The sequence below is a fragment of the Prunus persica genome, chromosome G1, assembly GCF_000346465.2.
Source record: "Prunus persica cultivar Lovell chromosome G1, Prunus_persica_NCBIv2, whole genome shotgun sequence".
Classification (NCBI taxonomy): domain Eukaryota; kingdom Viridiplantae; phylum Streptophyta; class Magnoliopsida; order Rosales; family Rosaceae; genus Prunus; species Prunus persica.
The window spans coordinates 30,041,440-30,067,673 of record NC_034009.1 but is presented as its reverse complement, the minus strand read 5'-3'; the positions used below and the strand labels follow the sequence as shown (position 1 = coordinate 30,067,673).

The window sequence follows — 26,234 nt, the reverse complement described above, 5'->3', positions numbered from 1 at the left end:
GCTTTTTTTCTCTTTTTTTTTTTTGGGGTGGTTGGGGACCTCTTGCTTTGTCCTTTTTTCTTTGAATAATTGTAATTTTCGTTTGTCAAATGAAATCTATATATATAAAGCAAAAGGCAAAAAATGGTGAAACATTCAAAATACTAAAAAATGCCATTTATTAATTCAAACATTAAGAATTGAAATTATTAATTAAATGAGGATAATATGGTAAATTCATATTTTTTTATATTAAAAAAATTAAAATTAAAAATAAAATAAGATAATAGGTCCTACTTTTATGAAACATAACTATCCTGTTATCTTTTATTAATTCTAAAAATAAAATAAAAAAGAAAAAGAAAACTAATTGGCACATGCGTGAGCATGTGTCAAGGAGCTAGTTTGAATAAAAACAATTCCTTGCAATGCAAATCAACCTCGTCTGTTTGTTTTAAAAAAATAAAACTTTATCCATTTGTCTTCCTTTATTTTGAACCTTTCTTCAATAAAGAGACAAATACATAAGATGGAAACAAGGGCCAGGAGATTTTCAGCTGCATTTACACGCAATTTTTTTTAATTAATACTGTAAATTAAACTAAAGAAAAGCAACACTTATAACCTACAAAACATTCAAACATATTTATCTTCAAGCTTTCGCGTACATCATATTAGGGAGTTTTTTTTCCTTGTAATCATTATAGGAGTTTTTTCCTTAATGAATAATTGTAATTTTTGTTTGTCAAATGAAATTTCAAGAAAAACATATCCGGGGTTTGTACCCCAAAGGGGTCATGGTGTAAGAGTCTTCATACATTTGTTTGACAAAAATAATTGAAAAAAATAAATTAAAATATTTTTACTCTAATTGCTTTCCTAGCCATAAAATGAAAACTAAGTTTCATTTATTTTTTCCTCTTTTCTACCCTAGCTATATCACATATAAAAAAGCCATCAAATATGCCCAAACCCTAGCTATCACGTATCAACAAACACATTAAATATGCACACATGGACTAATTTCATGGGGTCAAGCGACCCCAATGACCCCATTATAAATACGCCAATGATCCTATACTATATTAGGGATGGGCATCAATCCCAACTGAACTGATTAAATCGTATGATCTAAATAGTAATTATTGATTTGGTTTTGCTTTGACTAAGAAAAAGTCAAATTGTTTAAAAATCAATTTAAACCTTATATGGTTTGGTTTGATTCAATATTGAGTTTTTGTAAACCGACCTCAATTGAATCAAATCATAAACTTGTATATTTATTGTACACTTATAGTACTCTAATTAGATTATATGGATGTTGAATTTGAAGTTTGATGGACCTTTGGAGTTATTGATATTTAAATTGTAGCTATTTTAGTTATTGACATTTGAAGTTTTAATGCATGTTGAGTTTTAGAATGGTTTAATAGTCTAGTAAATGAAAAAGTACGTAGCAAATTGTGAATATATTTTTTTATTGTAATTAGGCTAACAATGTTGAAAAAAAGAAAAAGAAAATTAGGCTTAGGCCAAACCAACCAACACCAAATCATCTTAAATTGGTTTGATTTTGTTTGATTTCTTCCTTAATATTTGTCAAAATTGAACCAAATGAAACCGTTATATTGTAATTAGTTTGACAATTATTTTAACGTGAAATTAATCAAATTCGGACCATGTCCATTCCTATGCCAGACTAATTAAAAACAAGCTTCACATATAATAAAAAAAAAATTCGCAACCATAATTTATTATCTCAATAACTAACAAAAAGTTATTTCGCAACCGTAATTTCTATTTATATTTTACAGGGTTCTTTTTATCTGAAAAAAGAAAAGAAAAGAAGAAGACAATTTTTCAGACAGCTGGCAACCAGAGTGAGCGAGTCTTCCTTTCTACACCGGCAATTGCGGGCACCACTCTCTCCCCCCCTCCTCAACTTGTTCCTTGTCTCGAATGCCCAATTCCAGCATGTGATACATAACAAAAGCCAGCAATTTCCAAACTTGACCAGGGGCACTTTCGGAAATCCAAAACCCCCTTAGATATCCCCGCAGTTTCCTACGACTTTCCTGCGTGTCACGCTCGTGGGTGCAATCTCAACCGTCTATCTCAATCCACATCCCCAAGCTCGAAACCCTAGCTCCCTCCTTCCCTTGAATAATAAAGTTTAAAATTTGCGTTCAAACCCCTCTTCCATTCTCATTCCGGGAGAGAGAGAGAGAGAGAGAGAGTGCATCTGGTTCGCGTATTGCTCTTCGTCTCTGGTTCGTCCTCCTCGGTTAAGGTTTTATATGCAATCAATTAGAACCATAGCTGCGTCGTTATAATCAACTAGGGGTTTAAATTATCGAACCTTGAGGGAATGGATAGATTGGCGGATGCGGCAACGACGGCGTTTGGGTTCGTGAGGTGGGATGAGGTGTTTGTGTCGAGCGACAAAGGGAGGAGAGAGGTCCATTACTATCTGAAGCGAAGCGACGGGAGCTCAGATCTGGCTGTGGTAGGCAAAGAGAAGAGCTTGCGGCACATGTCCTATCATTACGCGTTTAGAAACCGATCCTTATTCTCTATGTCTTCGCTTGTTAAGCTCAAGTCTCGCAGGGAGGTCGTTGATTGGCTAAATTCCGTTGTTTCAGGTAAATTTTGCCCATGTTCAATTTCTTGATGAATTTTGATAACCCTCCCCTTCTTGTTTGTTTTTGGATATTTTTGGGGTTTTCAGTTTTCCTTATTGGGAAAATTGAATGTGTTTTTTGTATTTGTATACAATTTGTTCGTGTAGTATTGTTGGGATTTGGATTTTGTCGAAGAAATTTTCTGGATCTGGATTGTTTTGTTGGAGGCGGACATAGAATTACCGGGGTTGTGTTTAATTTTTAATCGATTTATTCACAAATCAATTTCTTTTGTTCCCATTTTCATGTGTATATTTTCACCATCAGAATTTTGTTCTCTGGTTGATAGGGCGGAGGGTTCTTGGGTTCACCTACAGGCCAAATTCAAGGCTTTTCCCTTTGTTAAAGTTTCAACCTTTGCTATGAGACGAAAGTTTTGTGATTATCTGGGTTTGTTTTATCTGTCAAAATCTGATTTCCTTTATCTTTCAATTTCTAGATTCGGCTCTGGCAAGAGCGTTTGTCCCCCAAGTTGGCCTGTCTTCCACTCCTTTCCCTCTTTCAGATCTCCACTTATGTTGAATTCTTCCTGGCATGAGGAAAAATCCCCTTGCGTTGAAGAAAAATTATTCATTTCCATGTAAAATCTTTTCTTTTTTGGGGATCGGTCTTACCTCTCTGTTTATTTCTTGGAAATTTACACAACTTATAGCCGTTCTATTTGCTAAAAACACGAACGCCTTAAAGATATTTTCGTCATGTTCTTTCATTGAGCCGCCACAGGCTTTTTTTTGTTCGCTAATGAAGGACCTTACAGGTGGTATGGGCTGTTTTATGCGTATTCTTACTTTTACGGTCTTGTCTTTATCTGGCTTTCAACCTTGACCATGCTCTGTTCTTGATGGTATTGCTGGTGTTCCTGTTTTTGTGAACTGACTATGATCTGGGCTGCAGGATTTTTAATTAAATTGTAAAGAGCTGGTTGAGAGCATCGGATCCTTATGCCCTCAAAATCTCTAGGTCAAGACCCTTCATGGCCAGATTTATTATTATTTTCCCTAATGATCTTTGGTATATGCGGTAGTTTATGTCTTCAGGTTTTTAGTTTCTCTGTTTAATGTATCCATCTGTTATGGATACTTGTCCTTTGCACTGCTTGTTTCTGTTTACACATTTCTTTCTGTTAATATTCTTGGGTTGTTTTTATTTTATGTTTTCATTTATGTGTCCTGATTGCTGATATATCTATCATTCTATTTTCGTTATTATTTTTACTGTAGTCCACGTTAAATGTCATATTAATTTGTTTGTTTTATGAATCCTTCAGATACATCACCTCACAAGTCACCTGATTTGGGTGGGAGTGTGTTGGATGATAAAGATTCTTGCAAACTGGGGATTGAAATCCATAAGGTAAGGATGATTACTTATGACTCTTATTTACCCCGCTGCATGTTTTATGCTTCAAATATTTATTACTGAAATACGCTTATATTCATTCTCCATCTTTCTCCTAGGATACTGTATTGCGGAAGTTGGGCCACCACGCGACTGAGTTTCTGTGGTTAGGTTCTCCTTGGACATGCAGGAAAAAACGGAGGCATTATCAATCTTTCAGCCGGAACGGTGTTGTAGTTTCTGTAAGTTCTATTCTGTTGCCTTTTCTTTTTATAAAAAAAATTTCCCTTTTGTTTCTTGAAAATCTTACCATCAATTGTGAGTTTGCTTTTGAAAAATATTTTCATCTGACTCATTCATCTTCTGTTTTTCCTCTTTCCAAATACTTTCAGGTTCATGATTTTGTATTTGTTTTAGCAGAGGAGGATAAGCGTCTTGTTGCATACTTAGAAGATATGTACGAGGATTCTAGGGGCAACAAGATGGTTGTGGTACAATGGTTTCACAAAGTTGATGAGGTTGGTATTGTTTTGCCTCACAATTTTAATGACAGAGAGATTTTCTTTTCTCTGTGTCTTCAAGATCTCAGTATTGAATGCATAGATGGATTGGCAACCGTCCTCAGTCCCCAGCATTTCGAGAAATTCCACAAAGAGGCAACACAAACTCATTTGGAACCCTTTGTATGCCACAAGCAGTTTGATAATGATGATTGCAAGCCCTTCGACATTACTCAAGTTAAAGGTTATTGGAAACAGGAGATACTTAGATATATGTGCACAGCTTCTCCTTCCAAGGTTCATGGGAGTTCTCAACAATCAACTGAGGGGTTGGAAATGGAGGAAAATGATGATGCCAATGGTATCAGACCTAAAAAGAGGCATCATTCAATAAAAGGTGATGATATCTGCTTGGAAAACAATGTCCGAAGGGAATCACTGGATGCAGTATGCGTGGATGTGGGGAATTTAAGTAAACATGGGACTGATTGCAGAAGTAAAAGCGAAGCCTGTGGTTTTGGAAGAGGGAGTGCTGATGCTACTTTACCTAGTAAAGAGGTGAAGAAAACCCTACTGCAGCAATTAGCACTGGGCTCCCAGGTTGAAGTCCTCTCACAAGACAGTGGCATTAGAGGATGTTGGTTTAGAGCTTTAATTATCAAAAAGCATAAAGAGAAAGTGAAGGTGCAATATCAAGATGTTCAGGATGCAGCTGATGAAGCTAACAAACTTGAGGTATGCATTGGGGCCATCTCTGTAATATTTTCTTTTGTACTAAACTTGTGTCAAACCTGTTCTTTGCTTATGGCTTGCTTGAACTTTACAATTTTCATGTTGTAGGAATGGGTTTTGGCATCCCGGGTTGCAGCTTCTGATCAATTGGGTTTTCGGATTTGTGGTAGGCCAATTATTCGGCCATCTCCAGAGTCTAATAAATGCAAAGTTTCATGGGCGGTTGATGTTGGGACTGCTGTTGATGTCTGGTGGCACGATGGGTGGTGGGAAGGGATTGTAGTAAAGAAGGAATGTGACGAAAGACTTCGTGTGTATTTCCCAGGTTTGCAAAGACTTCCCTTCTTTGAAATCTGATAATAGTAACAACGAAGTTCATGAAAATCTGTTAACTTTCTATTTTGTATTTTTGTTTACTTGCTAAAATATATTAATTTGCTTGCTCTCTCTGTGCAGGAGAAAAGCGGGTGTTGATTGTCGGTCGTGGTGAATTAAGACATTCTCAAGAGTGGTTGGGTAATGGGTGGGCTCAAATTAAGGACAAGCCTGAACTTGTTAGCTCAATCACGTGTAGTTTAGAAACAAAGCAAGTTGTGGGAAAATGTTTAGATGGCATGTCAGCACAATCTGCTATCTGTGATAGTGCCTCGAAGAAAGATGAAACAGGGTGTAAGGTTTCTTGTCTGCTCTATAAAAAAGATAAGGATGAAAAGGTTAAAGAATTGGGTAAGGTTCCGGATCTTTTGAAGGATGATGTACTTGCCCAGCTTAAGTGGAAGTCGTCAAGGAAGAGAAGACGTAACTGGAGCTCTGTCCAGAAGGTGCATTGCATTGTTGGTGACAGTAAAAGCACCCGTGGCCTTGTGGGATCCGGTACTTGTGAAAGATTTATGATTCCGTCATCTCTGAAAGTTGATCATGAGAACTGCAAATATTTAGGGGATTCACTTTTCGGTTCTTCAGTGGCGCCCCAACTAACAAGCTTAGTTATGTAGTTTATTCATCCACAAGTATATATTTGCTCTAGTGCATCTATTGGATGCCGCTTTCTTTTTAGACCCTCTAATCTCAGCAATGTTATCTCTTGAAGTGTTCATTTGATAAGTCATGGCATCCAAATCTCTCCATGTACGTATTTAACTATTTATGCAACAATAGCCTGAAGGGCCTGAAGCCCTGCAAATGTCAGGCAGAAATTTTGGGCGCAGTTAGAAATGACCTTTTTAGTTCTTCAGTCTTCACATTTGGTAGCAGTTGGATGTAATTTGTATATCGTTTTTTGATTTAATAAAATCGTAACTGTCACTCTTTTTCGTTGTCAAAGCTTTTTAACTGTCACTTGCATAATGTTTGAGCTGGTCCCCTACTCCGGAAGGAACCCTTGGGATTTGTAATTGACTGTGTGCCCTTCTGAACCATGGATTAATCTATTCTCTCACGAGGATTTTAGTGCCCGATCAGGCTCTTGTCGTTTGTGATTTGATCAAACTCAACGTAATGATGTTTAGCATCAGCAAAGTGTCCGTTGGTCATAATTTAGGGACCAGCCTTTTATTTGACTTGGTCTCACCTTTGAACAGAACTGCTACAGGACAGGGATCCTATCCTATGTTCTTTGTAACGTTACAGATCTAAGATAATATCAACTGTTTTCCAAGTTGGCTTTCTTTACAAATAGAAATAGAGTTCTGGTTGGGCAAGGATCCTATGTCACAAAAATAGTTGAAAACTTGCAAGAACAGACCAAAACTACGACTAAAACCTGTGCTTTAATAGATAATTTGACTGTTATTTACAGCTGTACCGCACTTAGTATACTGCGCGACATCATTGTCAAGTAACTTCGGAGGAATAAGTATGCAGAAGAAAAGTTTGTGCGCCAATGCCACACACTAATGCGATTGTGTGGCTACCATTTGTGAATGAAGCATCGTTGTCAACTAAAGACCTTTTCCTTTTCCCATTTGCTGCTTTAACAAGTTTTTTTTTTTGTCATTAATCTCCGCTCCCTTTCTCTCCAACAAACGGTACTAAAGGACTCAAAGTACCTCAAAAAGTAGGAAGGCTCCATCAGGACAGCAGTAGCTGCTGCTAGATCATTTTCTACTTGCAAGATGGGATTGAACTTCTTACCTTCCTGCTCTGTGTGAGGTTCTTCTTCTTGCTCTGTTTAAGCAACATAACGAAGCCATGGCTTGCAGTATTGATGGCCTAACAAGGAGCTCTCATGATTTGGAATCAAAATGAAGTCAAACACTTCATCACTTTCTCCTGGAACCAGTCTCGCCTCTGCTGAATCTTTATCCATGCCTCTTGTTTGTACTCTCTCTCTCTCTCTCTCTCTCTCTCATTCCTGCATTCATTTATATTCAGACCTTAAGTTATTGTTGGTTTTTTGCTCCCTCAAACCAGTTCCAGGAAGTTGTTCTCTCTGCTGATATAGGATGCACTGAATGCCAAGAGAGACTTGCAGACATGATGTCAAAATTGGGTGGTAAGATTCCTATGCAGCCTTCATTCATATGCTTTGGATTATCATGGCAAATTGGAGACTGGGCTTTTAAAATTTTCTTTTATTTTGTTGGTTTTAAAAGGGACCCTTTTGTCTTTGTTCCAAATATCAGTAGAGTCTTGATCGCTTGCCTGCCTCCTATACAAGATACTGCATGTATGAGTAATTGCTTTGATGAACTAATAGCATTTGATTTACCGGTTAAAAAACAAATTATAACATTTCTAGGGAGCATGGAACATCTCATATTGAAATAATGCTGGCCTTTCTCGAGTAATTACCGAAGAGTTCTGCCTCTGGTAAAAACATTTGCTCTGTTTTTGCAAAATGGAAATGCATGTTCTCTGTGGACCCGTGGTGGGTAATTTATCATCTCAGAGCTGTGAAAACTTTGGCTGCAGTAGCAAGTAGTAGGTAAGGGTCAAATACTATAAAGCTGCTCAATGCTATAGTATAAGTATAGTATGGTACTTATTCCATGACAGTTGTACGTGATTGTCTGCTAGTCAAGTTCTTGGCTTAGGCCTTGGAGCTTCCTCTTCCCAAATGGGACCACCTGCATGTGTTTTCATCTACTTTCTTTTATTAGCACTGTAAACATGTGATGTAAACATTATAACATGTTTTCATGATTGAGCAGAGATAGAGTCTGTTGTGGTGAATGCATTGGAGAAGAAGGTTACACTCATTTGCAGATATCCCAGAGTAGCCAAAGTACCGGCCCGTCCGCTAGTTGCTGCTGTTTACAGGAACCCTCTAAACAAATTTGCCTTGATTAAACGGATATTTCGTTCTTCCTCAAGTTGATCAATTCCAAGCCAGATTGAGAAGTCCAAGATGCTATGGGAAATTCAAATCAGAAGTCTTCCTAATTCCTTCAATTGGATTGGACATGAATATTAGTTTTTCTCCCTGATTAATCGATGATTGGTACATACTTAAGTTGGTGGTTTGGTTCCACATTTTGTAAATGAATTTTTATAGAAACGTATAGTAAAATAAGTGGGACATATTGGTAGATTGATTGGGCAAAATCCTTGACTTGTTGTTCTGTTACTGTGTTTGTTTGAAAAAGAGATGGTTGGAAAAACTGGATCCTGAGAGGGGCCTTAAATTTTCTTTAATAGAAACCTTTGAGTTCAAGAAAGAGATGCTTTCTAATGTTGCTATGCAAAAGTGATGCTTAGCCTTGCCATTGTGACAGGAAACAGACAAATATTTATAATGAAGTTAAGGATATATAATAAGCCGCACAGAAGAAACAAAAAGCCTCTTTTTCAACTTCAAGCATAGTCAGATTCCAAAACGAAAAGGAAGAATTTCGGTGGGATGATTCAAAAGTAGAATATCAATTGGTTCACAATCTTTCATATTCCCAATATTCCACAGCTGCCTTTTCCATTTACCTTTCTCCAGTCATCAAAACAACCCAAAATTTCATTTCAGGTCCTGGCATTTCCAACTTCATGGCAGGAAAGGCAAGTTCTGTGGCATCTTTGTCTGTCTCTTCCTTGTCAAGCTTACATAATGTCTCAAAGGTTAAATTTCGTCTTTCCAAAAAAAGAAGAAGATTTCTGATGGGGCTATATATCTGTTTTTGGTTTTTTCTTGGGTACAATTGCAGTATTTTTGCATGGCGATGAGGCTCAATATTGACTGCAATGGATGTTGCAGGAAAGTAAGGAGAATACTTCTAAACATGAAAGGTAAGGTATCCATAAACGTAGGCATCAAAGTCCATAAATTTAACTCCAAATATATATTCCAAAACTAACTATCCTCTTTCCATTAATATGTTGAAGAAATAGAGACACATTTGATTGAGAAGCAGCAGTGCAGGGTAAGTGTGAGTGGGAGATTTGTACCAGCAGATGTGGCAATAAAGATGAGAAAGAAGATGAACCGTCGAGTTGAAATTCTGGAAATTCAAGAGCTCGATGGCACCACTGAACAAATGGAGCAAAGGGCTATGATTGCTACTTGTAAAACACATCAATTATATTGTTAGGGTAAATTTACTTTACCAGGTGATTTGTTTTCCCTTTTTAGTGTGAATACAAAATTTACCTAGCAGTTAGTAATACATGCCATTGTTCTTGAGAATTGAAATTGATAATAGAATGCAAATAAGTGAGATATAAGCCAGGAAATCATAGTTTTCAATTCGATATTTTTTTGGTTTCATGAAACAAGATTCTTGCATGATGATATAAGTACATAAAGAAACAATCAATTTTCCATGCCATGAGAAATCTGTTTTCATTCCCTAAGATATTTTCAGAATTGCTGATAATTTTTATTTTGGTTACCGAGAAAAAAAACTTATTGGACACATAGCAGCCATAATAAGAAGGATGCTACTTTATTCACACTTACCCGGATGGTAGCCCTTTTTTTTTCCTTTGAAGCTGCTTCATTTTATCCAACCTATAGGTTGCCCTTTCTGTAGAATTGGGCCCATTTGCTGCATGAAATCATGTTCAGATACCAATTATTAGAAGCCCACGAGTAGAACTTCCTCCTGAAAATCAACTTATAAGTTGTAAGAAAAGAGTGCCCAAGAGCTGTTAAGTCGTGCTAAGATATACCATTTTTCCAATGTGGAAACTCGAGTCCTAACATTCCATCACGTTTTCGTTAAGTTATTTGGTAACAATTTTAATTTTTTTTATTTATACAAATGAGGCCAAAAAGAAAGGTATTTGAATATAAGACACTCTACATTTTTGACAAAAAAAGGCACCCTAAATTCCAGAGAGGGAAAGAAAAATATGTTCGTTTGGCACAATAAGTGGATAAGAATTTTTTTTTCCTTCATAAATAGGCCCATTCTAATATGACATTAAAAAAAACCCCTTAGTAAGCCTATTTAAAGAGAAACCGAAAACTGAAAACTAGCCACTTGTCATTTTCTTATTAGTTCTTAAATTTTTTAAAAATACTAAAAACAAATTAGAAAATGGTTAGTTTTAGGTTTTTCTTTTTAAATATACTCTATATACAAATATGAGAGATTCTTCAATAAATATTTTATGTTAAAGATTAGTTACATACAGAGCCGGCCTTGGCCCAGGGCCACCAGGGCTACAGCTCGGGGCCCACAACTGAGGGGGGCCCAAATTTTTTATTTAAGCTTATGTATATATTTGTATTAAAAAAAAATTAAAACAAAAGGAGTTGCTACCTGTACCTGTCAGTGAAAAGGGAAGGCAATCAATCCAATCAGTCTTTATACTCAATCTCTAAAAGAAACGTTTTAACTAAGGAAGTTCATTATTAATTAATTATAAAATATAATATAAAACAAATCAACAAATATGGGGAATCAAAACAGACTCTTATTAGCCACAAAAAGAAGGAAAAACCCTTCGACTTTCTCAGTTCATAACACAAGCAAAGCAACGCAAGCAATTTTTTTTTTTTCTGGTGATTCTCCTCTTCTTCTCCAACAGAGTTGGAAAATAAATCATCCACCAGTTAGACCAGTGCCTTTCTTTGAAGGTAATTTTTTTTTTTAAAGATACATATAGAATCTTTTTGTGCTCGACTCTTGTAGTTGTTTTGTGTAGAATTGTGGTTTAATATGATAAATAAAATCATTTGGTAATAATGATCAAGTGTTGAAAAATTGTTGTTTGTGCTTTGTGATAATTTTTTGCAGTATTGTGGAAGCCTCGATAACTTTTAATGCTTAATACATGTTTGTTTTCAAATATTATAGGGATATGCAGCTCGGGAGTTTGCCAAACAAGGGCTTAAGCCAGGCGAACTAGTAGTCATTTCCAAAGAGGCGGTATGTTTTCTAATGCTTTTTCATGCTCACTTTCATGTGTTTGTATCCAGTTGACTGAAGATTGTAAATTCTTATAATTTTAATAAAATTAATTAGTTAATATTTTTTATTTTTTATTTTTGTTTAATTTGTATAAAGGGGCACACTTGAGAAAATTTGCCCTGGGCCTTAGAAAACCCAGGACCGGCTCTGGTTACATACTTCTAATCTTAGCCATTGTATTGCATTCATTAAATATGTTGGTAATTTCTTAGATACAATCTAATGACCGAGATTAGAAGTATGGAGAAATTTTTATATGTTCTGGGTACACCACGTGGCTGGTGTACCATCCAATAAATATAGGACATGTTGAATTATTGTCTAACTTACTGCATTTCTTTTTATAACATGTGGCGGGCTGCATTGTCAATATTCCATATGTCTTTCATCTATTAAATGGTACATTAGTCACATAATGTACCCGAAACACCCAAAAATTACTCAAAAATATCTAACAAATTCTTATCTTAAACACTTACTGGAGCTTCCGAATGCAAGTATATCATGCTGAAATGAGTTTTTTTTATAAATATTTAAAATAAAAAAAAACTTCGGTTGGCCCATGAGCCACCGTGACATTGGACCCGAATAAGGATATCCATATGTCACGCTGTCAATCTCGAAGTATTTGATTTTCTTCGAAAAGTCATAAAACCAAAAACCATTCTCTCTCGCTCGCTCACTCACATAATTCAGACTCCCCTCGCAAAACCCAAAATCATAAAACGACAAAAAACCAACCCCTAACCCTAGATTTTCCTGATGGCCAGCGAAGCCCAAGACTCGCATCGCAAGCACCGCCGGGCCTCTTCCTCCGATGACGAGGCCGAGAAGTCGTCGAAGCGCCACAAGCACCGTCACCACCATCGCCACCACCGTCACCGTCATGGCAGCAAAAAGCGCGAAGGCGATATCAAGCCGGCCGTTGACGATATTGAAGCTCCTCTGGCGGCTGTTCTGTTATCTTCTTCAGGTGCCAATAGTTCTAGGCCAGATGAAGACGTGGAGGAAGGCGAAATTCTTGAGGAGGAGGGTGTCGGTAGTCACGACGACGGCGTCTTGAAGACGACAGCCGGCTCTGATGCCGAGTCTGGTGAAATTGAGGCTCTTGGAGTTCGCGATCAGTCTGATAATCGAAATCTGGTGTGTTCTGAATGCCCCGTATTATCTTCTGGTTTTTCATTTGTTGGGCCTCTACTTGCTGTTTGGTCGCTAAAAAGAGTTTGGAATTTGGAAATTCGAATCTTTAATTGTTTCTGGCTAGTTTTCTTGAACTCTTTAATTGATTGGTTTTCAAACTTATATAGTTTTTCCTTTTCGTTTCTTTTGTTTGAGATTCAAATCGTTGAAACTTTTGGAAATGTATTTAACTGTTGTTCAGTGGACAAAATATCTTTACCTTTCTATGCGTTTTGGACTGTGTGATGAAATTTGTTTGGTGAGAACTTGTTCAAGCTGAGTCAAAGCCATTGTTTCATACATATGTAAGAACCCGCTCTTGCACTAGCCGAACATGAATCAATTGCAAAAGAAGTTTCCCTAGGCGTTTCAATCAATGAAGGCTGATGGCTTACTTTTAATTTGTAAGAGTTGGTTACATTGCATATTAAGTAACTGTTATTTTTTTATTGTGTTTTGCCTGGATTAATGTTAAGTACTGCAATTTGTTCACTTACTTGATTTTCCTTGGTGTGCTTGGCAGGGAATTTTTGTCGATAACATTGATAATAATTCAAAAACCATGAGAGAGCACTGTAGTGACGATGATACTCGAATTCATGTTGGTGGTAAGTCTCGGGATGAGACTGGGTTGCCTAGACATTCCAGTATTGAGCCTCAAGATGATTTAGCTTCCAGATTAGGCATAGAGGATCATGCCAATGGCAATTCCCACCGGTTTCACAAAGAGGAGAAGAGGCGGCACAGGGAATCTGGGTTGCCTTCTAAAGAAAGTGATAAGCGAAAGCATTACTATGATGATGAAAAAGTGGATGATGATAGAAGCAAAGTAGCTAATCGAAAAAAGCCATCCTCTGGAAGTAGTGGAGACAAGCACAAGACCTTGGTACGTTCACCATCTCGTGATAGGTGCGGGGATGATTTATATGGTAGGAGCAGATCGAGGTCATATGATCATGTGAGGGAGAGATCATGCTCCCGCAGTAGAGTAGAAGAGGAGGCCCTTTCTAAAAGGAGACGTTATCATGAACGAGACACTGCAGTATCTGTAGAGAAAAGTAAGGCTACGTTTGACTCTGGTGATGAAGGAATGGTTCGGAGGCATGATAGTGACGATTTGGCTAGGGATGATGAACGAGAACAGAGTATTAGTTATAGCAGATACTCTGTATCCGATCGTAGCAGAGAGAGAGAGAGGAGTAGGGAGAGGGAGGTAGATAGGATTCAGAGAAGGGAGAAAGAACAAGAAAGGAGCAGAAATAGGGATCGGAGAAGGGATGGAGAAAGAGAAAGGAGTAGTGACAGGGATTTGGTTAGGGACAGGAAAAGGGGAATTGGACGAGACGATAGCAGGGAAAGGAGAAGAGAAGAGCGACATAGGAGCAGAGACACGGAGAACAGGGACAGAAAAACGGAGGAAGAAAACGATAGGAGCAGGGACCGGATCAAGGCTGATAGGGACAGAGATATGGAGAGGGATCGAGATAGGGACAGAGTTACAGACCGGAAATGGGAGAGGCGAGATGATAGAGACAGGGATAAGGGTCGAGATATGGAGAGGGAGAAATATGAAAATCTTGAAGACAGCTATGGAAATCGAGATAGGAATAAACATTCTGGTCGATCAAGACATGATGAAAAAGAATACAACCAGGACAGAACAAGAAAAACTGATCCAGCAAAGGTTCAGAGTTCAAACAGTTATGCTGCAGAAGGGATTGAAGACAGACCAAAAAGGTATTTGCTTGGTTTAACAGTTGCTCCGTTCTCTCTTGTTTGTTTACCTTTTGATGCTTATATTCCAGTTCTTTTTTGTAGAGGTGAAGATGAACAAGAAGACAATGAAGAGAGGGCCACTTTTCAATTTGCTGAGCAGGAAGAGGAAGATCTGAACAGGATCAAGGAGGAGAGTCGAAGAAGAAGGCAAGCAATCTTAGAAAAATACAGAAATCAGCAGTCACAGCAAACAAATGAGTTACAAAAAACTGAGTCACAGTTACAACAACGAATTGAGCCTCAGCCTCTTTTGGAGGGTGTGGAGAAAGGTACTTCTAAATTTGTTTTTTAAGTCATCGATGTTTACCTAAGCTCTCCTTTCCTTTTAAGCGCATCTGCCCACCATTTGTTGCTATTTGTATGTTTTATAATACTGTTTATGCTATTCTGGGTACTTCAGGGTTACATCCTTATAGTATTATTTATTTATTATAATAATAATGTAAACAACTATGTTAACCAGACAAAGATCCTCAAGATCATGCGACCGAATCAGCTGGTGTTGCCAAATCTGGTGCAGAAACTGATGATGGCAGGAGTGATGAAGATGTGTCTCTTGCTGTATTTTCAATTTCACCTCAGCAGAATGGTGATGTTGCTTCTAGGATGACGTCTGGTGCCACTGGGCTTGGAGAGGGTACTCCAAAGGTAAGTGTAGTCTTTCCAAAATTCTGAGTACCCACAGTTTGAAATATCTTGTTTATTTGAGGAAAACTTAGATTTGTTTGTTGTTGAAACCGTAATTTTTGGTATTTTTATGTCCCAACTTGGCTTGAAGCGTTTAGGATTTGACTGAGATTTGTGAGTTTTTTAATTTTTTATTTATTTTCAACTTATGCAGAGTGAAAGATCTGATGTCATTTTCTGTGATGATATCTTTGGTGAGACCCCAGTTGGAGTTAGAAAATTGGTAAGTTACCCGTGCAGTCCACCTTTCATTCTTACAATTATGGTGTGCATATATGACATTTTAGATATTGATAAGAGTTCATGAAATAATGTTTATACATCCTGAGTAACTTGCATTTAGTTTGGCTGGTATTGTCTTGCATGGGCAACAATGGGAAATCATTGACCTTGGTTCATGTTACATGTTACTTTGCATATGTATCACTTTTCATTGTTTTTTGTCATTTTTGTTGTGCATTTGTGTACAAGAATTGCAGTTTGTTTAATGCCCGTCTTGCAGAAATTTTTGTCCTCTCAGCAGAGTTTCACATGGGCAGTATCTGCAGGATGCAACATATATGATTCTGTGGAGTGGTTTTTCTTGTTATTTATATTTTTATCATCACATACTCAGTAACATAAAAGTTTTGATAGTTTGTGTTTAGAACACTAAGAGTGATGATTAGTCATGTAGCTTGCAGCTAGACTTAGGTCTTGTGTTTCTTTTACCTCTGCAGGGCAAAGGAGATGGTGTTCGAATTGAAAGGAGTGGTCTTCATGACAACTGGGATGATGCAGAAGGGTACTACAGTAAGTATATGACCAATCTTTCACATTTTTGTTAGGCTTGTAATGGTCCCTTTCAAGTAACAGTTGCAGTTCCCTTCCTTCCCTTACTCTTCCTGCAGGGTTTAAAAAATCATGCATATAGCCCAACTCATGTTCTCTCTTATTGGTGGAATTAATTTCTGCCAGATTTTCCCCTTTTTTTTTCTCGGTTGTAATTATAATTTTCATACAAAATAAAATAATGCATTTTCTTAATTACCTAGGTTGATATTTCATCCAAATATGATATTTTATTTTTCTACTGTGTATTCATTTCCTTTTCTCATTTAGTATGATGTTGTTTTGAAGGCTACCGGTTTGGGGAACTACTTGATGCCCGATATGAAATTACTGCTGCTCACGGAAAGGGTGTCTTTTCAACCGTAGTTCGTGCAAAGAACCTTAAAGTTGGTAACGGTGAACCCGATGAAGTGGCAATTAAGATTATACGTAGCAATGACACTATGTAAGTGATTATGATACCAGTTACGTTGGTGCTGGTTTTGGTTATTATCTTGTATATCCATTATTTGGCCTTTTTCCTTGGACTTACTGCTGCTTTTATGTAGGTACAAGGCTGGTATGACGGAGTTGGCCATATTGAAGAAATTAGTAGGTCAAGATCCAGAAAATAAGCGCCACTGTGTTCGTTTTCTATCAAATTTCAAGTATCGAAATCATCTTTGTTTAGTTTTTGAATCTCTTCATATGAATCTCCGTGAGGTCTTAAAGAAGTTTGGGCGCAATATTGGTCTTAAGCTAACTGCTGTGAGAGCATATGCCAAGCAACTTTTTATTGCACTGAAGCATCTTAAAAACTGTGGTGTTCTTCATTGTGATATAAAGCCAGATAACATGCTGGTAGGTTGTTGCTATTCTTTCATGATTGGATTTATTCTGAGTCATTTATGTTACTCATAATATATCTATGTTCCAGGTAAATGAGGCTAAAAATGTGCTGAAGCTTTGTGATTTCGGTAATGCCATGTTTGCTGGAAAGAACGAAGTTACACCGTACTTAGTCAGCCGCTTTTACCGTGCCCCTGAAATAAGTAAATTTTCATATCTTTTTGTTGAGCTATCATTCAGTTTAAAAAAAATATGTCCTTCTTGGTTAGTATGTTCCACCTGAAATTTTGATCTGGTCTTTGATATGTCTTGGTTGCAGTTCTTGGCTTGTCTTATGATCATCCATTGGATATCTGGTCAGTTGGTTGCTGTTTGTACGAACTCTCTACCGGAAAAGTTCTTTTTCCTGGTGCTACAAACAATGATATGCTACGTCTTCACATGGAATTGAAAGGCCCATTCCCAAAGAAGATGCTTCGGAAGGCATGTATTTGGTTTGATATTCGTCAACAATTTTTTTTGGAAGTAAAAACATATCAGTGCAAAGCAAGGAACATAAATTCTTGTTATTGGTTCTTCTGTATGTTTTATATGCTAATATTACGTTACTGTTTTAATTGTTCTCCATGTAAAAACTTTTCTTTTTGTTAATGTCCTTTTTGTCTTTTGTTTTCTACTTACAGGGAGCATTTACCCATCAACATTTTGATCAGGATCTGAACTTCCATGCCACAGAAGATGATCCTGTTACAAAGAAGGTATGCATCTGTTCTCTGGCTTGTTTTTATGTATGTCCAGCGTGACATCTTGAGTTCTCAAGTATTAGAGTAATGTGGTTTCCTATCAAGTTTATGAGGTTTAAATTCTGCTTATGCAGACTATCAAACGGGTGATTCTCAATATAAAGCCAAAAGATATTGGATCGATTATTACAGGTTCTTCTGGTGAGGATCCAAAGATGTTAGCTGATTTTAAAGATCTTTTAGATAAAATGTTTGTGTTGGATCCAGACAAGAGGTTGACAGTATCACAAGCTTTGAGCCATCCATTCATCACTGGCAAGTGAACCCTGTTGCTGATTTTCTGACTCCAGAATTCCTGTTCCGCTAGATATTTGTACATTTTGACCTAATTCATACAGTTTCTAATCATTGGGCATTATCTCTCTTCTCTGTGATGGCCTGAGAGCTTTGACACAGTTTTGGCATGGTTGAAGTCAAAAGGGGTGATGTTTGGTCAGGAGTACTCATTACTGGCGGGTTCTTTCAGTGGAGTGTACTGTTTCTATTGTAAGACAACTAGCCAAAGGCGTCTTTTCCCCCTGTAATCATTCATGATTGGCCAATGTGAAAATTATTTACATCTATTATAATTTTCCATCATGATTATATGTGTACTTGGAACATGGTTTCTGCAATTCAATCTGTTGAACAACAGAGGATATATTTATCTTCATGGGTTGTTTACAAAACATACTTGAGCCTTTGCCAAAGTTTTGGGTTTTTTTATACCTGTTTTACTTTGCTTCCTTACTATGTACTTTTTGTATATATTTTTTCTTTGTTGCTTGTATTGAAGTTCCATTGTTAAAAAAAAATGTGGTATTTAGAACTTATGTTATGATTGGTCGAAGGTTTGTTTAACATCTTTCCCTTTCGTGTCCTTTTTGTCAGTTGTATCTTTATTGCCACTTTATTTTAATTACTTTGGTTCTGGAGATTCTAATTTAACTTTTCATTCAGGATATGTGCCATTGCTTTGAGGCAACACTCCAGTGCTTAGATGCTTAAAAGGAACCCAGGAGAAGGTACCTTGGTTTGTTTATTGGGAGAATATTGTGAGGGACTTGAAAGTAGATGTCACTGTGTTGCATGATTTGTCTTTATGTTGTTCCTACATAAAAGCTTCTTTGTAAACTTGGAAATTTATTCAAACTGAATCTAACAGTGTCACTGCCATAGATTTGATAACTTTTTATAAGTTTTTTTATTTTTTTGGGTGTTTTCTATTTGGTTTGCTTGTGAGATTGTGAGAGTTGTTAATTTGTTTATTTACTATAGTATTAGTTATCCGGTTTCAGACCCAAAAAAAGAGAAAGTATTAGTTATCCGGAAAGTGTAGGTGCATGTACATGCATTCTGAAATATGCTGTGGTTTTTCTGGAACATGGGTCAATTGATGACTTGTACCTCGCCATGTTTGTTTTCTTAGGTGTCAAACTAAATCCATGTAATTGTATTCTGGCATACATGTTTTGTCGGTCTTTGTCTGTGCTTGAGGGTTTTCTATGTTACTTCTTTTTGTTTGTCTTACATTCAAAATATGCATATCCTAATGAGATTGCATTGCATCTGATCCATGGTCATTCTGGAGGCTCTTGCACAGGAGGCATGTGGCTGCTGCCGGATCTAAAAGATATGATTTAGTAATTTAATCTATGAATTTAGTTTCATCCTTGTGGGCTGTGTATTTCATTAAGATCTATAGTTTTAATCTTGATTTTTATTTTTTAGGGTATGGCCCCCATGCTCCTGCACTACTTGTAAGTATATTCAATGCATAAATTTTTCTATTTGGGTACTTTTTGTGTTTATTGTGTCTAGTGTAATTTTTCACTGCGTATTCTTTGACTGGCTATTTACTTCTTGATTTTTGCTAAATCCATAGATTGCATTCTAATTTGTGTAACAAAATTCTTTAGATTTGTGTCTGGTGCCTGTAATGCTGAGATATTCTGATATGATCTGTCCATTGAGAGGTTGTATACCCTTATGGCAGTGGGTGCAACCTTTTTGGGCTGTGTCTGTTTCAATGAATAGGAATATAAAATACACAATGATCTAAAGTAAATAGGGGCCTAATAAAAACATAATTTAATTTGTATAAATAAACAAAAATATAGTTAAAGAAAGTAATTTCCTTTTAAACTAATGTAGTTTGTGGATGTGTGCATTACCTTATTTTATTTCATGAAATTGTTGTCCAGCACTTTCGAACAGCTGTCTTCAGGTTCCTTCGGTAGGCTATTTTTGTGTTGTATCTGTTGGCTTAAAAAATATCTGGATATGTTCTTTTGGAAAGTGTTACTTGTGCAGGTGTGTTTTTATTTTCTTGACTTCTCCAATACGTTGGTTTTCTTACCACCCAATCATCTGTCTCAACCTTCTTATCTTCAGTATGTGGGATTGTTTTTTTTGTTCATCTATAAAGAATAGCTGCTCTATTCAAATTAATTTCTCTTAGCTTATTTGGTATTCTTTTATCACAAAGGATATCATTGGCTTGTATTTCGTTTGTCTATTTGGTTATGATTCATCCTTTTATTTCTGCCATTTTTCATTACAAGAGACTAAGATGATGTGAACCTTGAAACCATAAGAAACTTGCATATGACCTACAGCCGTTCAAAAGAACTCAAGAAAATAACATAAAAAGACAAAATCCCAACTAATAGGCTGCTAGAGTTCTTGTACAGTACCCCAAAAATCCATAAAATTGTCATCTGCTATACAGTTGGGGGGCATGCTACTTGGTGTGTCATTTTGTCCCATGGAATATGTACATATGATATCTGTTAGGCAGGTGTTTCTGCACCCAACAACATTCAAGGATCCATAAAAGTTGATTCATTTAGCAATTGGCACATATGTTCCAGAGTGGAAAATGTTAGGGTAGGACGCCTGCAGGCTGTCCCCAAGGCAACGGATTGAAATTCAGTGGTAGGATCCCCAGGGGGTGGGGGAAACAGTATTTGGCTTGGATTGCGTTTATTTTGATTATATGCGGGGAAGAAACTTTGTAACTCTTGCGATCTGGAGAGCAGTGGCATGCTCGTCCAATGGGTCTTTTGCCAAATTCATAGAAATGAGGCGTGTTTTAATCAATTGCAGGCTCTGTTTCTTTTTGGTGATGGGCTTATTAGATTTTGAAAAAAGCTACTGCTGTGTGCCCATTTCTGACCTAAATGTTGTGACTTGTTATATGCCTTGTCCATTGTTTTCAATTATTACTTTCGGTAGAAGCTTTTGGAGTCATCAATAAACCCGATTGTTAATATCAGAAACGGGTGTTTAGCTTATGGTGTAATGATTTGGATTGGTGTAGATGGTAATTTTGTTCTTGAAAATCATAAACATATGCTGGTTTAATAAATAACAGATGTATTCTTGTTCTTGTTCCATTTGTAACCTGAGATCAATTCTTTCCTTTGATTTTATCATTTGATATCTAGCCCTTGTACAATAATAACTATCCACAACCTGTATCTTGGATAAACGTTCATCTTCAGTATGCAATGTCAATTAAACTACCACGAGTGTAAGTTCCGCCGTCTTTACACGCTCTCGTCAGTCATTGTTACCTTAAACCATTCTTAGTGGGTTCTGCCTTTTTTCTTTGCTTGATCAACGAGCAGACTTCTGAAGAGACTTCTTGTGTAAAATAACAATTTTATATTAACGCGTATGATTCCACAAGTCTAATTTAAAGTAACCAAGCAGGTTCACACGAAAGTTAATCGACTCTGCTGCAAAAAAGATATATATGTAGGGCTTGCGAGTATAATTTCAGTACTTATATTGCGTGATCTGTGCTGCAAAGACAACTGTATATAACCTTCACTATGCAGCCTAAGTGTTGTTACTTTTTATTATATTCAATCAAATCTAGTGTAATGATATGAATTGTGTTTAAAATTGTCGTGAGGGAATTGTAATTTTATATGCAGCTCTTGTTGCGTCGCGTGTTTCAGATAACAAAAGACAAGAAAATGGTAGAATAGAGCCGCCGGCCATTTTTAATAATATAATGATCCTATAGTAACATGCTACCAAAAGCCCTTTCCGCCAGTGGGGTTAAATTTTCGTTGCGTGGGCCACAGGCTTTGATAAGTTTACCCTTCTAGACTAGTTGGTAGGTTCCATCTTCTGTGGTCAAATGGAGATTGACGAATTCAAATTAATAGGTTTCTTGCAATTTTTGGGTTCAGTCTTACAAAAGATCGCTAAGAAGCTTCCACTTCACATTCATTTCTCCTCACAAGTCACCAAGACCACACTCAAAAGTGCCCTCAGCAATCGCCATCCCTACTAACTTGTCGGGTATAGGCCTTGGAGGATAATCCTATATTATTTCTATTTTGTTGGTTGTGTTATTCATTTGGCCACTGCTAAGTAATGGGTCCACTGCTAATACGACGCCTAACCGAACCACCAAATTGGGAAGATTGAGGAACAAAGTTGATCCATCCTATATATATATATATATACCCTGCACATTTAGGAATTACAGCAGAATTAACATTCATTAGAAATTGTTTTCGTCTTTCACTTGCCCTAATTTCACCAAAATCCTCCTCAATAGGCAGAACCAGCACCAGTTTGTCCAGATCTGGGAAGCACCCTGCATTGTTGCCTAACCACTAGAGCAAAACAAGAAGCTGTTACTTACCATAAACAAACCCATTCCATAGAAAGATTTCATTTCGTGGGGACCGTGATCCACGTGTCCGAAGTGCGTCTGACCAACTGGATGCTTTCTGGCTTTCTTCGCAGAAATTGTCCATCTAAGACTAATAAGCCGCGTTTTACTAAAACCACGTCTACATTTGCATCATCTCCATCTAGAGACTTAGCCCTTAAGCCAAAAAGTCTACAAAAACACATAAACAAAACACGTAAGCAGCGAAGAAGCTCCATGTACTCATAGAAAGTCGTACAGTCACCGAGTCATTCGTGCTTTCTCTCAATCGTCGTCATCTCGTAAAGGAGCAAACGATCCAGGGCTCGTTTGTTGGGTTGTGCCTGGAATTATACAGAAGAAAGAAGGCGATATGGGAAGAAAGCTCGATGCTTTGCTCGGAAGGACTTACAAGACCTCCAAGCTCAAACCACTTTTGAATCTTGCTCTGTCTCGCCTTGCTGTCCTCAAGAACCTGCGCCAGGTCAAGTTCTCCCAAGCCCGCTCTGATGTTCTTCAGCTCCTCCAACTTGGTCACCATGAACGAGCTCTTCTTCGGGTAGGATTTATATTTTCTTCTAACTTTGTGATCAAATCTTTTTTCTCGGTAATTTATTTTTCTCGTTGACTTTGCGACTGAGAGGCTCTGTTTTGGTGTTGGCAGGTGGAGCAGGTGATTAAGGAGCAGAATATGTTGGATGTGCTTGTCATGATAGAGCGTTACTGCAATCTCGTGATTGAAAGGGTTCACCTCATTGAACAAGAAAGGTTTGCTAGTGATCTCATTTAATTACTTTTTGTGGTGTTATATTCATGCATAGCTTTGCTAGGCTGATCAGATAAGCTTGTGGTTTGGTTTTATCTACAGAGTATGTCCTGATGAACTGAGGGAGGCAACGTCGAGTTTGCTTTATGCGGCTTCAAGATGTGGGGATTTCCCAGAGCTTCAAGAGATTCGTACGGTTCTCACCTATCGTTTTGGCAAGGAATTTGCTGCTCGTGCCATTGAAGTGCGCAACAATTGTGGAGTCAACCTTACGGTATGTATTTCCTTTTTTGGGAAGTGAATATATGAATTTGTGAAATTGTTCAATGAGACAAAAGAAACACCAAATATGACATAAATGAGATCTTGTTCCTTTTTGCCATTAAAAGAAAAAAAGAAGAAAAGGGAAAAGTCTCTGACTACTTTTGCCACTTTTCCCTTGTTAATAGTTGCATATTTTTGTGTGGATATTGGGTTTCTGTAGATGATGCAAAAACTGTCAACTAGGATGCCAGTTTTGGAGATCAGAGTGAAGGTGCTCAAAGAAATTGCTGCAGAGAACAGCATTGTTCTGCAGCTGGAGGAAACTACTTCTGTTTCCACTGAGGTATGCAACTCGAAAACAAAAACAGGAATTACAAGAGGAATAGAATTGAACTGTCATTTGCCCTGAGACTTAGACAATTATGTTTTCATGGCATGTGGTTTGTTCTCTGTGTGTGTGATCAATAACGCAGGAGAAGTTGGATGTGAACAAGAATCAAAACCAGGCTGCACCAAACCCACCGGCCAGTTCAAGTGGCACGGCATCAGCGGATAATTTGCAGGCTTTCTCTCAAGAGACAGAAAAAGATGATAGGTTCTCTGGTTCACTTAAGAACAGGAAATACAAGGATGTAGCTGATGCTGCTCAAGCAGCTTTCGAGTCTGCAGCTTATGCGGCAGCAGCTGCAAGAGCAGCAGTGGAACTGTCTAGGTCTGAATCTCATGATCCTGATGATCAAAATAGTCCCGGTAGTAAACGAGGAAGGTTATCTGACAGATATGAGTCCTTTAAAAGTGAATCTGAATCACAAAATGAGCAAAATCGAGGTGAAGAATTGAAGAGGTCAACAACTTCTTCAAGTTTAGATTCAGATGGAGATGCCATAGTCCATGCCAGTCTTTCAGGGAAGGATATAGCGTTTGATGAGAGTGAGAGTGACAATGAACAAAGTGCCATGCCCTCATCTCATAAGCAAATTCCTTCAAGGTTTCAATCTGGGCTGAAGGTTGAGTCAGCACATGCTGCTGGAGGGTCTGGAAGGCAAAGCCCACCAAGATTGAACATAGAGAAGGCACCATTCTCTCTGAGGACAAGAGGGGTGCGTGGGTACTGAGAATCACCAGTCTAGTTTGTTGGTTTTGCTAATAAATTATGTCGTCTATAAATTTGATTGTTTCTTTATCTTCGATTTTTTTGTTTTTTGTTGTTGGTGGAAATGTAAACTTAAGTGTGATAATTTTTGAAACATCGGTACTTTCAGTTCTAATTTGTTGATATTGTGAGGTCTCAAAATTGTAGTCTGGGAATGGAAGTGGGTTCTACTTGTACATGGGCATGAGTGCACAAATTTCCTCAACTTGAACTCCTTCGATTCAACACCCTTGAATTACAATTTGCAGCATAAACACAACCCCAAACAAATTCTTACAGGAAAAAAAATTGGGAGATTCACTATTATACCCAATATGGGGGCCAAAATTATAAAAATACCCTATATAAAATGGACTTTAGAAACACACCCAAAGTCCATTTACAACATAACAAAAAAGCTTTTAACTTCTTATAAATTACAAAACTGCCATCAATTTCTTAAAACAAGCCCAACCCCAAAATCTCATAAAAATACCCAAAGCACTCAATAGGGCATCAAAGTAATTTAATAATTAATATTAAATTCAATAAGGCCAACTATCATTTTTTGGGTTTTTTTTGGGTTTGTTTATAGGAATTCAATTGTGTAGGATTTATTTATAATATTAATGCTAGAAATGGGTATATCACTAAATATCTCAAAAAAATTGAGAAGGCACCGTCTAACATTCACTTCTGATAGTGTTCGAAAAAACGGCCTAGGCGCTAGGCGGGAGGACACCGCCGCTCTTTCACCCTAATCGTTAGGGGTAGGCAGCAGGAGTTACTTTTCTTTGTAGCTGCTGCTGGGCTCATCTTATTTCAAAGGCGCGCAAGAGGAGATATGGAGGCAGAGAAAGAGGAGAGACACGAGGGAGGTAGAGAGATAGGAGGTGATGGAGGCGGAGAGATGAGAGATAAGTGAAGACCATTTTTAGGCTTCGATTCAGAGCTTGAGGAGGGTTATTATTAACAATCAGTGTTAAAACAGTGTTTTCCTCAAAATTCGCTCTCTAGTATTTCCTTCTACCGTTCATGCATGGATTATTTGATTCAAACCTAACGGAACCAACTTTTCAATCCATTTCTTCAAGCTCTGGTGGTGCCAAATTAAATGGAAACATCAGATAGGACTCTAATTTAGATTGCAGATCCTGGGTTAGAATATCATAGGGGAGAGAATATTCTATTAAAAGGGTATAGCCGCGCGGCTATACATATACTTGGTTATTCCAATCTGTTTAGAAGAAATAGTATAGCCGGCCGGCTATACCCGGATTTACCCAATTTGTTTTAAAAATGGTATCGCCATACGGCTTTACTCGGCTATTTTTTCAAAAAATAAATAGTATAGCCGTTCGGCTATACGCGGTTTTTTAATTTTTTAAAAAAGAAATAGTATAGCCGCTTGGCAGTACTCTGGTTTTTTCTTATTTTTTTAAAAAGAAATAGTATAGTTGCCCAGTGATACTCGGTTTTCAGATTTTTTTATATAAAAGAAATAGTATGGCCTAGCGGTAATACTTTGAATATTCGTATATAAAAAAATTACTTGATATTTACATTAATATATTTGAATACTCTTTAAATATATACGAATATTTAAAAATATATTTAAAGTGTATAGCCTCCCGGCGATACTCTTTAAATGTATACGAATATTTAAATAGTATAGCAGCTCGCTGTACGATTTAAATATATATGAATATTTAAAAATATATTTAAAGAGTATAGCTG

At 37.3% G+C, this 26,234-nt stretch overlaps 4 protein-coding genes across 11 annotated transcripts; all 4 read left to right on the top strand.

Annotated features, from left to right (window-relative positions):
• On the top strand, positions 2,060-6,553 carry LOC18788451. 2 transcript variants are annotated; one of them, XM_020566219.1, is made up of 7 exons: positions 2,521-2,621; positions 3,555-3,620; positions 3,928-4,013; positions 4,118-4,240; positions 4,391-5,233; positions 5,339-5,555; positions 5,687-6,553. In XM_020566219.1, exons 2-7 carry the CDS (start codon positions 3,602-3,604, stop codon positions 6,223-6,225), a joined length of 1,827 nt encoding a protein of 608 aa, XP_020421808.1. In that variant the 5' UTR covers positions 2,521-2,621; positions 3,555-3,601; the 3' UTR covers positions 6,226-6,553. The 2 variants fall into 2 exon arrangements, with proteins under 2 accessions (XP_007225675.2, XP_020421808.1); XM_007225613.2 differs by lacking the exon at positions 3,555-3,620 and having other exon boundaries at positions 2,060-2,621.
• Positions 7,114-9,823, top strand: LOC18793701 (heavy metal-associated isoprenylated plant protein 26). 4 transcript variants are annotated; one of them, XM_020560924.1, is made up of 4 exons: positions 7,114-7,549; positions 7,643-7,724; positions 8,383-9,448; positions 9,545-9,823. In XM_020560924.1, exons 3-4 carry the CDS (start codon positions 9,376-9,378, stop codon positions 9,748-9,750), a joined length of 279 nt encoding a protein of 92 aa, XP_020416513.1. In that variant the 5' UTR covers positions 7,114-7,549; positions 7,643-7,724; positions 8,383-9,375; the 3' UTR covers positions 9,751-9,823. The 4 variants fall into 4 exon arrangements, with proteins under 4 accessions (XP_020416513.1, XP_020416508.1, XP_020416502.1 ...); XM_020560919.1 differs by having other exon boundaries at positions 7,120-7,545; XM_020560913.1 differs by lacking the exon at positions 9,545-9,823 and having other exon boundaries at positions 7,163-7,545; positions 8,383-8,889.
• On the top strand, positions 12,217-18,850 carry LOC18790255 (serine/threonine-protein kinase prpf4B). Of its 4 annotated transcripts, XM_020561069.1 has the most exons (14): positions 12,217-12,720; positions 13,280-14,493; positions 14,575-14,801; positions 14,996-15,180; positions 15,374-15,442; positions 15,939-16,011; positions 16,339-16,495; positions 16,599-16,890; positions 16,967-17,081; positions 17,198-17,361; positions 17,562-17,636; positions 17,756-17,936; positions 18,078-18,167; positions 18,621-18,850. In XM_020561069.1, coding segments are annotated over exons 1-14 (3,225 nt in total). In that variant the 5' UTR covers positions 12,217-12,339; the 3' UTR covers positions 18,623-18,850. The 4 variants fall into 4 exon arrangements, 3 of the variants coding, with proteins under 3 accessions (XP_020416658.1, XP_020416619.1, XP_007227360.1); XR_002270989.1 differs by having other exon boundaries at positions 17,756-18,167; XM_020561030.1 differs by lacking the exon at positions 18,621-18,850 and having other exon boundaries at positions 18,078-18,351.
• Positions 22,189-24,696, top strand: LOC18790238 (suppressor protein SRP40). The gene is made up of 5 exons (XM_020555686.1): positions 22,189-22,894; positions 23,000-23,103; positions 23,204-23,375; positions 23,586-23,708; positions 23,839-24,696. Exons 1-5 carry the CDS (start codon positions 22,709-22,711, stop codon positions 24,478-24,480), a joined length of 1,227 nt encoding a protein of 408 aa, XP_020411275.1. The 5' UTR covers positions 22,189-22,708; the 3' UTR covers positions 24,481-24,696.

Bases quoted from the DNA above. Each gene is read 5' to 3' on its own strand.
- LOC18788451 (XM_007225613.2), top strand. From the start codon at position 2,348: ATGGATAGATTGGCGGATGCGGCAACGACGGCGTTTGGGTTCGTGAGG. The intron at 5,234-5,338 runs GTATGCATTGGG...TTCATGTTGTAG, and splicing joins ATGAAGCTAACAAACTTGAG to GAATGGGTTTTGGCATCCCG. The intron at 5,556-5,686 runs GTTTGCAAAGAC...CTCTCTGTGCAG, and splicing joins ACTTCGTGTGTATTTCCCAG to GAGAAAAGCGGGTGTTGATT.
- LOC18793701 (XM_020560913.1), top strand. From the start codon at position 7,474: ATGAAGTCAAACACTTCATCACTTTCTCCTGGAACCAGTCTCGCCTCT. The intron at 7,546-7,642 runs GTTTGTACTCTC...CCCTCAAACCAG, and splicing joins AATCTTTATCCATGCCTCTT to TTCCAGGAAGTTGTTCTCTC. The intron at 7,725-8,382 runs GTAAGATTCCTA...ATGATTGAGCAG, and splicing joins CATGATGTCAAAATTGGGTG to AGATAGAGTCTGTTGTGGTG.
- LOC18790255 (XM_020561030.1), top strand. From the start codon at position 12,340: ATGGCCAGCGAAGCCCAAGACTCGCATCGCAAGCACCGCCGGGCCTCT. The intron at 14,802-14,995 runs GTACTTCTAAAT...TATGTTAACCAG, and splicing joins TTTGGAGGGTGTGGAGAAAG to ACAAAGATCCTCAAGATCAT. The intron at 15,443-15,938 runs GTAAGTTACCCG...TTACCTCTGCAG, and splicing joins CAGTTGGAGTTAGAAAATTG to GGCAAAGGAGATGGTGTTCG.
- LOC18790238 (XM_020555686.1), top strand. From the start codon at position 22,709: ATGGGAAGAAAGCTCGATGCTTTGCTCGGAAGGACTTACAAGACCTCC. The intron at 23,104-23,203 runs GTTTGCTAGTGA...TTTTATCTACAG, and splicing joins CACCTCATTGAACAAGAAAG to AGTATGTCCTGATGAACTGA. The intron at 23,376-23,585 runs GTATGTATTTCC...GGGTTTCTGTAG, and splicing joins ATTGTGGAGTCAACCTTACG to ATGATGCAAAAACTGTCAAC.